The sequence below is a fragment of the Lissotriton vulgaris genome, chromosome 2_2, assembly GCF_964263255.1.
Source record: "Lissotriton vulgaris chromosome 2_2, aLisVul1.2, whole genome shotgun sequence".
Lineage (NCBI taxonomy): Eukaryota > Metazoa > Chordata > Amphibia > Caudata > Salamandridae > Lissotriton > Lissotriton vulgaris.
The window spans coordinates 12,475,449-12,488,570 of record NC_141688.1 but is presented as its reverse complement, the minus strand read 5'-3'; the positions used below and the strand labels follow the sequence as shown (position 1 = coordinate 12,488,570).

The window sequence follows — 13,122 nt, the reverse complement described above, 5'->3', positions numbered from 1 at the left end:
AAATCCTTCCGCTCGCGGATTTTGCGGATTTTTGGTAAATTCGCAATCCACGAACTCTCGCGAATTTACCGAAAATCTGCAAATTCGCACGCAGCAGATTTTTTTCCTTGGTGATACAATATTGCGGCGTGCGGCGTTCACATACCGTCATTCAGCGTTTGCCGAGTTGTTTTTCTCAATATTTTGCGAGTGCTGCGCCATTTTGGATCTTGCTGCAGGATCCTGCGGGAGTTTGGCGACGCATCGCGAGAGTTCGCAATTGCGAACATGTAGATGCGGCAGGCAGCAACCATCTTGCACTCGCAAAATTACAAAATTTGCAATTCTGCACAAGAAATCCACTAGCAAGCAGCATAAACCTTCTGAAAATGATGATTTTTATCAGAATAACTCCTCAGGTTGACATTTGCCTGCACTTTTTTGGATTTGAGGCCTTTTTGACTTTCTTTGGATCACTTTTGGATTAGAAATCAACTTTTCACAAGTAAGTTTGTTTGGGGCATTACAGTTGCTGTTCTGCAGAAAAACGAGTTTTGCAAAACTGAAAGCACTCAGCAGGTGCAAAAGTTCAAACTCATCATTAGTAACCATTCCCTGTAGTGCTTCCTGAGGGGCCCCTCCGGAGTTCAGTTGCCTACTTGCACCTGTTCTATGACCCTGCTCTAACCCTCACAGCAGGCTCATAGAATAGCTACAAGTAGGCCACAAAGGTCCTGATAAAAAAATTGCACTGCAACAGAAAGCAAATTACAGATAAGGAAGCAGGTGCCATACAGGAAGTTTAAATTCAGTGACACATTAATCAACCCCAAATTATTTCATGTCAGTTGAAGCAGGGCAGGTGTGCTTGCTTTCCCCCCCTCATAATCTACAGTGATGAATCAGAGGTTGGCAGTGATGTACCGGAGGGTGGCATGGGTGAATCAGAGGGTGGCAGTGGTGAAACAGAGGGTGCTGTAAACCTGTGATGATGAACCAGAGGTAGAAACAACAAAGTCGCGACCGTTGCTAGCCGACAAGTAAGTTCGCAATTGCGAACTGGTACAAAACCCTCGCAAACTGGCAGAAACCCTTGCAAACACACAAAAAAATCTGCAAATTCGCGAGAATTCGCGGGGATTTTCCGGATTGCGAGTTTGCAAATATGCAAATTCGCAAAAGCCAGATTCGCAAAATTCGCCCATGCTTTAAAAACTACAGTTGATGGGCAGAATGCAGAACAATGTCATACATTCACCCCAGTACAGAGATCTGGGCCTAAATCCATAGTTTTTTTGCACTCCACACCACCCCAGCTCAGACATGGCTATATGCAAATCAGCCCTGACCCTGTGCCACATGGGAACAGTCCAGCCCGAACTGCCAAGCCATGTCTTTACTCGACTGGAATGAAGCATCCTAGGACCGGTTACTGGCTGTTAGCCGTCTGATCTCTGTACTGGAGTGAATGTATGACATTGTTCTGCATTCTGTCCATCAACTGTGGTTACATCCATACCCAAACCAGGACGGGATAGCACAGAGCTGGCTGATTACAGACTCCTCTCCCTGCTGGCCACGGAATCCAACATTTTAAGTAAGGCTCTAGCCAACCGTATACAGCACTTTCTCAATACACTCATACACAGGGACCAATGTAGGTTCCTGCCGAACACAAGCACTTCCCTTAATACCAGGTGGTTTCACTATGTAATGATGGCCACCCCCTCTGATTACCCGTCTGCAGGATGCATAGCACTGGACCTTAGGCAGGCCTTTTATTCCCTTTCTTGGGACTGCATGTTTGCGACACTGCAACGGTTTTGGTTCCCGGACACGTACCTTAAGTGGGTGCTCGTATTATATACATCCTCCACGGCCAGAGCTCGCACTGGACAGTACATATCAGAGCAATACACTATTCATAGGGGCACAAGGCAGGGGTGTCCACTATCCCCCCTGCTATTTGTGCTAGCGTTAGAACCCTTGTCCATAGCTTTACAAGGTTCAACAGACCAGCTCGGCATCCCCATCGATTGGGTAGACCACTTGCTATCTATCTATGCTGATGACATACTTCTGTTTTTTTAGGAGTTCTGAACGCAGATAATGCTCCGCCCCCCAATATATTCACCACTTTTGAATGCCTGTCGGGCCTGGCTAGAAACCCCGGGAGGTCGACAGCCTACTTCTGCCGGGAAACGCCACACCCCCTTGACTTACAGTTTGGCGGCTATGTCTTGCCAGTGGCCCCTGACACATTTAAATACCTAGGTATTAATGTCTACAGAACACAGGTAAATCAGATCGTAGGCAACTGTGAGCAATAACGCTCTTCAAGCCAGTGTAGCCTTCCGGTCCTCTCTGCCATTGTCGGTGATGGGGAGAATTGCCATATCAAAAATGGTGATGCTGCCTCGCCTTTAATAATATTTCGTAAACTTGCCTGCGATCCTTCCACAGTCCATTTTCAACTCATTGAATACTATTTTGGTGAACCTCATTTGGGGCACTGGCTGTAGACAAATAAGCCTGTGGAAGCTACAACTGGAGCTGCGGCCTAGGTGTCCCTGATTTCAGAAGTTATAATTATGCCAGTCAACTACAGTGGCTCTCATTCTGGATAGCAGGGAGGAATCTGCAGGAGATTGGGTTTACGCCACAGAAGTTAGACCGGGGATGAACTCCATTCGTTATTATTACCGAAGGCCAAGATTCCCATAGATAGTCCTCCCCTATTAAAAACTGGCCTACATTGCTGGAGGAAGGATCTTTAATACACTTCTGCAGCGACTCCTTACACCCCTAACATCCCCATCCCGTGGGTCCCTACACCACAAGGCAGGCTCACGAGGGCCAGGATACAGGACTGGACAGATATTGGGGTAGAGGATATCGATGCGTTCGTCTGGGATGGTATCATACTCGACCATAATGGAGAGAACAACCTAGGCGGAAGTCTTAAATTGCCTACACAATGGTCACAGGACAAAAACTGGGAAAAGGGCAGTTCCAATAAAAATTATACTATTTTTGTATATACTAAATACATTTTATTTTTGAACAAGACAATATAAAAATGCATATATTTCAACACAGAATAAAATTACATTTCAAAAACATAAATCACAATAAAAAACACATAATGATTTCTTTTACAAACTACGGAAAGATGGTGTGTCAAGTTGTATGTCAACGCGTTTCGGCGGCCAGCGCCTTTATCAAGACAGAAGACAACTCTCTACAGCTGTGAACAGCTTGTGGAGCCGATAAGTTTTTGTTCTTTAAATCCTTAAATGATAAAAGAAACCGCGCAGCATTGACAGCGGAATTCTAATATCAACTCTATTTTAATTCTTATCTGTTGTAGGTCATTGATATTTATTCCATTCTTTGGTTCAATGCTTTGGCTCAGTGCTTGATAATTCGATAAACCTGATATTTAAAAACAATGTAACGCCGCCTCCACGGAATATGACGAGTCGTAACGAGTTAGGGAAGGGCCTTTCAGTTGCACCTAATTATTTGATTCCTAATCTTTGAACAGCGACTGGTGAGGACTTCTCAAGTCGATAGGATTGTTTTGGTTATCATGTTGTTTGGCTCACAGTCCAGCGAAAGGGCCAGCACTAAACTCGCGAACAAGGTTATTCTCGCTTTGCTTCTAAGGCGTTGTCTCGATACTGATGAACGCTGAGGGACGACTCGTCATATTCCGTGGAGGCGGCGTTACATTGTTTTTAAACATCAGGTTTATCGAATTATCAAGCACTGAGCCAAAGCATTGAACCAAAGAATGGAATAAATATCAATGACCTACAACAGATAAGAATTAAAATAGAGTTGATATTAGAATTCCGCTGTCAATGCTGCGCGGTTTCTTTTATCATTTAAGGATTTAAATAGAACAAAAACTTATCGGCTCCACAAGCTGTTCACAGCTGTAGAGAGTTGTCTTCTGTCTTGATAAAGGCGCTGGCCGCCGAAACGCGTTGACATACAACTTGACACACCATCTTTCCGTAGTTTGTAAAAGAAATCATTATGTGTTTTTTATTGTGATTTATGTTTTTGAAATGTAATTTTATTCTGTGTTGAAATATATGCATTTTTATATTGTCTTGTTCAAAAATAAAATTTATTAAGTATATACAAAAATAGTATAATTTTTATTGGAACTGCCCTTTTCCCAGTTTTTGTCCTGTGACCATTGTGTAGGCAATTTAAGACTTCCGCCTAGGTTGTTCTCTCCATTGTGTATTTTCCCTGACCTAGGGGTGCATGTTTCACTTGCGTATGCAGGGAGCCCTTGTTTGATGCAAGTATCATACTCGACCATGACTCCTTTGTGCAGGCCACAGGCGTATCCCCTCGCCTATACCACATACACGCTACAGTGACACACTATATTAGGAACACATGGGCTCCACAATGGAATGAACCCACACAGCATAACCTGGTACATCTTTTATGCTAATGGGACGTGGGGGGCACTTAGTGCGGTGGCTATATACTTGTGTCCAGGCACATGCAGCGATCACACTCACCTCCCTGAGAGCGCACTGGTCTGAGGATGCTAATGTTGAACTCACTGATAAGGCCTGGAAATGTATGTTGGAACACCCCAAAAAAGTAAAGCGAAACTGAAGTTAATCCAATCGTTGATCCTTCATAGATCATACCTTACCCCTAAGAGGATTCATCATATGTTACCGGACTCCTCTCATTGCTGCCCCCGCTGCAGCGGGGATGAGGCAGACTTCCTGCTTATGTTATGGTCTTGCCCCAGTCTTCTAGACTACTGGGCAAGGAGTATGCCACACGCTGAATGTAGTCACACAATTGCCGGTCCCAGCTGATGCTCTGAACTGACTCATAGGCCTTCGTAAGTGCTCAGGAGTGCAGGAGGCGCAGTTACATTTTTGGACTTAGCCCTCACATTGGCAGTGCGACCTCTCAGCCTGAGGTGGAAATCCCCCAGCTGCCCCGCAATCTCCTTCTGGCAAGCGGACCTGATTCAATGGGGAAGAGCAGATGGCTCAGATCTTCGTAGAGAGGATGAGAGAGGGCTTGGAAAACAACCTATTTCGTTGGAATGGAAGGCTATGCTGATTGATCTGGAATCCATGGACTTATTACCCCCGCAGGATACCCCGACCTCATAGGGCAGAATGCCACCTAGTAACCCCTCAACCTGGGACCCTGTCATCTAGGCCCACACTTTATACTCCAAGGAAACTACAGCCTGTAGAATGTTCTGTTTATGATGCCTTACCTTGATTGCCTTCGCGGTGGTAGCAGGACTCGCCAGGAGTGGGAGTGGGTGGGTTAGGGAGGGGGGATACATGATTACACAGGTTCTTGTGGTTCACTGAAGATGTACTTGGCTTTGTGTTTGATGATTCCTATATTGAGCCTTTTTCTGTTTATACTGACAATGATATTGTTTGAGATTAGGATCTTTGGTGTTCTAACTTACACTGAATGAAATACGCAGAATCTATATGTGACATATGCAATGTAACTACTATAAAAAGAAAAGACTACCTTTGTTAAATTCTACTGAACACTATAATGTAGTGAAGTTATCAATAACGTTTGTTAAAAAAAAGAAAAACTCCGCAGCTAAATTGTACTTCTGCACACCCTTAATACGTAGAAGATAATCTAACACTTAAGCAAAAATCTGCATGGAAGCCAAAATCGACAACACTACTTTCCTGACCCACTCCATTTTTTATTTTCCTCTCATGTGATCTGCACAAAACCTTCATACCCACATTTAGCTGAATGCACTAACAGGGTTCAACATTTCCTGGAGATTCATAAAAGGCATACAAAAGATCATAAATCAATGACGTTTTTCTGTGGGAAGTGAGGCTCACAATTACTAGTTATTATCTATAGTTATGAAGATTCTTTGTCTTATAAGACTAAGCAGTCCTATACCATGTGCCAATAAGAAAAATTCTCATGCAGATATTGCAAACTCAAACAACTACAACATTAACAGAAAAGCAAAAAATAATAGTGCAACGCAACTCAATAGCAGAAGCCAACACAAAAGCAAAATGCCTCTATGCAATACCAGAACATCAGCTCAGTGCCACACAAGATAAACAACACAAGCAACAGGAAAAAAGCTAGAAAGAAAACTTAATCACAGCAATAATACACCTCCCCAAATTATGCAACAAAAGAAACCACCATCACAAAATAACACAATAATACAACACAAAATAATAGAAACAACAAAACAACAAAACAAAATACAACCGTAAATACTAGCAACCTCACATGAACAACCACATTGAACAAGACGGTGACACAAAATGCAGAACAACTTAACGCAACAAAATAGTACTGTACACTATATGATAAGAATCAAAGAGTACCATCGCAACGCAACAATACAACACAACAACATAGCATGCAAAAACAATAGCTCAACAAACACAATATAAAACAATGCAACAAAAAAAAGAACATTACAAAACCTCAACCAAACAGCAAATACAACACACAACACCAACTGCAACAATATGATATCAATCAGCACAAAACAACACAGTGCAGTACAGAAACACATCACAGAAATAAATTTCCTGACAACACAAAAAGGGTGAATTAATTCTGTTTGGAAACACAATAAAAGATCTACACAGTACATCAATCCAAGTGAATATCACTACAGTATACATTTTTTCTGTATGGTAAAAAACTAAATTGCTATGGAAATTACCATGGAAAATAAATCTGCTTGACAGATCAGTGAAAAACATTCCTGAAGTAGTCAAGGTGAATGCACATTTTTGAAAAGAAAGTTTCATGTACATTTGTCAAATTGTTCGCAAAATATCTTCATGCCGAAACTCTGACCTAACTATAACTACTCAGCTTATATATAGATATAGGTATGTGTATGTGTGTGTGTGCGTGCATGTATATATTATTTTAGAAACTCAATAAGGATATTTGAAAAACAGTACCAATGCAGCTTTCTCAATTTTTGTGACATTGCAGCACTTTATGTAAAATATGTCAGACACGTTTGTAGCAAAGATAGTTTGTTCTATTTTGTAATATATCTGAAGCAGAAGCATCACAAAATAGATTCATAGTGGCATGTAAAATAAAAAAGTTAGCTTTATCCTATTACACATTACAAACTGGATAGTTGGAATACACTGACAAAATAGAGAAGCTGATGAGCAACTTACTGTGTAACTAACTTTACCATAATCTAAGTACCTTTTTTGATGTTGGCCTTTTGCCCAGCTCTTGGAGGCCTTGGCTGCACTTTATGGCAATGACATATCAAAGTTGGAATTCCTTCCCGGAGCCATGCTTGAAAGTGATGGCGACATTGGAGAACTACTCAGTGCCATCATCCAGGACCAGCTAGAGCGCTTGCGGGATGGTGACCGGTTCTGGTTTGAGAACATCCGCAATGGGTGAGACATTTCAAATATTTTTTTTTTATTGCTAGTGAAACAAACTTTTACTTGCTTGTCTTGAAGCAAGTGATTATATGTTCTGAATGAGATGGAAATCAGTCTGTGATGCCACCAGGTGGTGAGTATGTTTAAGGACCACTTATTTACCAAGTGCCCAATATGCCATTGGGGGTTATTCACACACATGGAATCCTTTTTCATCTGAGTTTGGTTGTTTAGACATTTCCACTGCAACTCTCTTTAACAACCTTTTAGCTCTAACTGAGCTAATAGGTAGGTGTAAGTAAAAGTGGGTGTATTTAGCATGTCATAAACCAAAAGAAAACTGTAATTAGAAGTGGAGAACTTTCACAGTCCATTTCAAGTTTTGGTAAAAGATAAAATTGTTATATGAAAAATAAAATGAATGTACATACAGTAGTTTTAAAGTTATTGAAGTGAAATATCACAACTAGAGACCAAATAGCAAAACGATGATTCATTAAAAATTAATGGGAAGTCAAAATAATTACCAAAACCTGTGCATTGGCAATGAACAAATTCAACATTGGGGGCACCTTGGTTCTGAATAACAGGCATAGAGGTCACTTCCTCAGCCGTAGTATTAGACCTGATAGACTTAAGGTGATCTTCCCCCAGATGTTTGGCTTCTTACCGCCAACTGTTTTCTGTATTCATTTTGTTGGCCTTAGAACTCTGAACACTTTATTACTGCCAACCAGTGCTAAAGTGCTTGTGCTTCTCTCCTAAACATGGTTTTATGGACATATTCATTTATCTATACTTCTCTAGTAGAGTGCCCTGCATGTGACCAGAGCCTGTAAATGAAATGCTGCTAGTGAGTCTGCAGCACTGATTGTGCCACCCACATATGTAGCACTTTAAACAGGCCTCATGCCTACCATTGCAGCACATGTGTGTGCAGTTTACTCTAACATAAGCACATGGCATTTAAAACCCCTTCCCAAGTCTAAATACCTGATAATGAGTTTGATGCCCTTCGTACTGCACTGTCATCGCTGCGCTGGCAGGAGGACCGCCAAGCCATTGGTGTGCATACCTGCCCGATTCTGAGTTTAATATAGGGCATGCAGTGCTACGGCAGTCTCACAGCAGTGACAGTGCCTGCAGCATGTTCCTGCAAGTGTGGCATGCACCCTGTTGTGCATGCAACATCGTGCAAGAACGGAGGTACAATTCCGGGGAGAGGGGCACAAACATGCCCCCAGGCCCAGAAGTGGCAGAGTACCATGTTAGGAATATACTTGCCGGTGTCAAAGCAGCCCCACCAGCAAATACCTGCCCCATTCCACTGAGCTACAGCCGCAGATTCCTGGATCTCGACGGAAGCGTTCGTCTGACCGACACACTCCAAATACGATGGGTGGATGGATGGTGATGATGTTGGGACTGCCATACACAAGAAAGGTATGCTGTTCCCACTGGGAGGACAAAGAGAAGGAGGGATAGAGGAGGGGGATCCTCCTTGTCAGAACTAGAGTCCTCACACACCCAGCAAGCTAGGTGTCATGCTTCATCATATGGACTTGTTCCTCATGGGGCGGCGCTGTAATGTCTGACGGGCACCCAAAATGGGGTTTTTTGGTGGAGATCTTTAGTTAGTTTGGTTCGTGGGTGTGAGGGCCCTAAAGAACAGTGTAGATGTGGTGCAAGTGAGTGATGTTAAAAACGTTTGGATAGTCCACAGAAACTCTTTATTATATTGGTAATCCACCTTCTTAAAAACAAATTGAGTGGCTGTGCTCTGGCTCAATGGTCCAGTGGAGCTCAGCTCATCTCATGTGAAGTGGTCGACATGTTTCATGCATTGCGGTCAATACTGATCCATCGCATTTTATCAGGACCTATTTTATTCAATCCTTCCTACATGTGGTGGTGGGCGAGAATGCTCCTACCTACCACACTCCTTGGATGCGAGCACAGGGTCCTGTGAATCCTAGTGGTAACCTATACATAGGGGATGACATAAAGGAACAGGATATAGTCACCAGAGAAAACTGTCTAGTACACTGAACTAGGCATTCCCTCAACCCCTCAACTCTGGTGTCCATGCTGTGATCAGTCTTGGATCCTAGTGTGATCCCTGATAAAAAGGACATACTAGACAGTTAGGTGAGTTTAAAATTCCCTCCAATATAAATAGTCATGAGACCAGACTTAAAAGCAACAACAAGAGAGAGGTGCGTAGCTACTAACATGAACGATTATTCTACAGTAATCCCAATATAGATGGTGCTGATTGGCAAGAGGAGACTCACTTAGCTAGTGGCAGTTACTCCATTCGGTAATAGTCAGGACTTCTGACACCCACAAGTGTCGGTGTCCTAATGATCCCGAAGTAAGGAAGAGATTGGGATTAAACATGGGCAATGTGACACTAAAAACTTTGATCATAATACCACATATGCCCCGATGCACGGCTACTAGAGGTGTCCGTATGGGCAGGGGGAAAGAGGGACTTACTTCATCACATCCCATGCCATGCCCGGGACACAGTGAGAGCAGGTCACCCCCACGTAAGGCCCCCACAGGTCACAACGCAAAAGAAGGTTCACCGCCCTTTTCCCGGCCGTGGTCGGGGTGGTGGTGCGGACACCCCAAGGCGGCCGCCAGACGCGGGATAGACCAGGAGTTGCACCAACACCCACTAGCGCTTAGGTGCATTCAGAATAGGGGCGGAAAGAGCATATCCCTCGCTCCCCCTGTGTCCGGACCCAATCGGTCCGTGTTGCACTCAAGGCTAACCCGTAAACCCCAACAAACAGCACCCTTACTTACCTGTCCACCTCAGACGTGCGCTGATACCCCTTCCGCGTGTGAAGCCGCCGATGAACCGGATGCCCGGAGTGCCGGCCGAACGCTGGTTATAAGGGCAATCCAGGCTCCCCGCGGCCCGTCGCATCTGGGGTGGACGTCATGCTGTATAGCGTCACATGGTGCAGAGGGGGAGTAGCTTGAGTGCAAGTCTCAGAATCAAGCAAGATCTCAGAGTCCAAAAAATGCAGCAGCTGTCTTACAGTGTCCACAGGCCCTATTGGGGCTGGCAGTCTAGTTAGTGCTGGTTTGTGTGCTGAGCGCCATTGCTTCACAATAATAATGCAGGCATATAAACAGACATTCCAGGCCTCATGTGCTATAGTGAGTGGTACCCTCAAGGGAGATCCCCTGAAGGTGCAATATATTTACTGGTGTGCTCGCGCCAATGTACACCTCAGTAGTGGCGTGTCACAGGCGGAAATGATTCTAAAAACCAACACGAGCCGGTAAGCTACGTGGGAGTCACGTACAAAGCCTGATGTCCTGTAGTGGCGACACCCTAGAGTTTGTACGTAGTGAATGTTGTAGTGCTGGTCATAATAGTCACTAGTATGCTCGAGCTCCCATTAAAGTCAGCAGCGCCATGTTGAGAGCACTGTTGTACCCTAAAATCTATGTGGGCAGTTAAGCAATGTGGGGCTCATGTATAAAGACAGTTGTATTGTAGTGGCTGCACCCTAGGGATTGTACATCCTAAATATTACAGTGCTGGTGATCATGGTCCTAGCCACTCTAGTGTGCATGTTCATTGGTGGGCAGTGCTGGTGATCATGGTCCTAGCGACTCTGGTGTGCATGTTCACCAGTGGGCCACTATACACATGTATTGTACTGGTGCGACTAGCTGCCTACCATGGAGGCCCATGGAATGTCATCATTCAAGCCATCAAGGCTCGTCGAAAGGCGGTGTACCAATCTCTGTTCTATCCTGAAGAAAGCCCGCTGCGTGATCCTCGGATGAGCTTCCAAAACCACCCATGTAAGGGACTCTGCAGGGTGATTAAGATCCTTGTAGTGCGTGTATAATCTGGTGGTGGTTTTCATGCATCTCACATTGCTTTTGTGCTCCGTAATGCGCAACGTCATGGCCCTCATTGTCACCCCTATATAACTCTTGTTAAGGGGACATGTCAGCATGTAAATACATTTCTGTGTGTTGCAGTTGGTGTGCCTCATAAGTTTCTATTTGAACGTGTTCGTCAGAGGGACATCCTTCACTGCTTTTGTTTGTTCACCCACCGAACAGGACCCACAAGGGTAATATCCTGTTACAGGAGGGAGGTCCCATAGGGTCCTCTGTGTCAGTTGTTCCTTGGCCCTTGTTCTGGTGTACATCAGGATGTCTTTCAGATTTTGGGTGCCTTTAAAACCAAACCTGGGTGTAGGAAGGTGTAGTTCTGATTAATCACCCATACTCATGAACAAACTTGTATATATCATTAATATAGTACGACCTTCGTTAGTGCTCTGTGATCTTCACTAGCACGTATCCCCTAAATCAGACGAATATAAGAGAATCAAGCAAACATGCACAATTACTCAAAGAATACTAACTATTAGCAACCCCATGCCCTACAGCATGCTTCTCCATCAAGAATCCAGCCCCTAATTAAAAAGGGCTACCATGATTCCAAGGATCATATTTCAGCCAAACATAACTTAATGTGCTCATAAGTCTAACATGACTAAAAGAAATAACCCCCCCAACATTTGTGACCCTTTCTTTGCAAAGCACAAAGTGACAGAAACCCATTCAAAATCAAAACCCTTCTTAGCTCAGTGCCCACTATGTCATGTCACAGAATATTAGTTAACTTAAAGCAAATGATATGCCTCCCTTTCCAACCACCTCAGCTAGTGTGCTGATACAACGTTAATGCTACATCCCGATGTATTTAAAGGATATCACGTGCCCCAGAGTTCATAGAACTCAACGAAATACTGCCATAACCCCATGCTGTTCTGAAAAACAACTAAAAACCTAACTAAAAGGTGGTTACAAAAAATATTAATTTATATCTAAACAACTCACCAAAAATGTAACTTACATATGTTGTTGCAAATATAAATAAGTTACAGAAATTAATGATAATCCGAAAAAGACCTGTACATTGGAAAATATGCATGTTGTCCTCCATAAAAATACGACAGTTGCCAAGTGAAAAAATAAACGAGAGTCTGTGGATGTCATCCGTACGTGAGATTACAACTGAAAGATGAACCTCCGATGTTGTATAATCCAACATGGTTAACCAATGTTTGTTGATATCACTGCTTTGTCCTTGAGTGCAAGCATGCTGCAGGACGGAAAAAATATTAAATATGATTACAAAGATGGTATCTTGCACACCTAGTTTATCAAAGTTATTTGTGAAGCTCGCAAGCTTGAAGTTATCGCGTGCAACACTGAAAAGCGCGTTTTGTTCATGTGCGCTGTATATGAAATGAAAACATTTTGAAACATCACGTAGGGCCAGATGTAGGTAAATATCATTTACTGATTCTAAAATACCGAATTTTACCGATTCTGTATTTTAGAATCGGTAAATGGTATGTAGCTAATGATTCAGTAAATTTTACTGAATCGGTAAAATTTGGTAAATACTGATTCGGTGTTTACTGATTCGGTATTCCCCATCCATTCCTATGGGCCTGGAGGCCCATAGGATTGAATTAGAATTACCAATTCGGTAAATACCAAATCGGTAATAGGGGGGTAGACTTACAAGGGTGGCAAGGAGTCACATTGACACCCTGTTGCACCCCTGAATAGTGCATAGGTGCACGTGTGGCATACATGCCACATAGCACTGTTAAAGAAGCACACAATTGTTTTTTTAACGGTTTTC

General features: G+C 43.3%; 1 protein-coding gene across 4 annotated transcripts in view; it reads left to right on the top strand.

Moving 5' to 3' along the window:
- LOC147728937 (dual oxidase 1-like) overlaps positions 1 to 13,122 on the top strand; it is a 992,769-nt gene that overhangs the window by 587,617 nt on the left and 392,030 nt on the right. For all 4 annotated transcript variants that reach the window (XM_086959175.1, XM_086959177.1, XM_086959176.1 and 1 more), the window contains one exon: positions 7,258 to 7,433. In XM_086959175.1, coding sequence (XP_086815301.1) covers positions 7,258 to 7,433 — 176 coding nt within the window. The remainder of the gene's footprint in view (positions 1 to 7,257; positions 7,434 to 13,122) is intronic.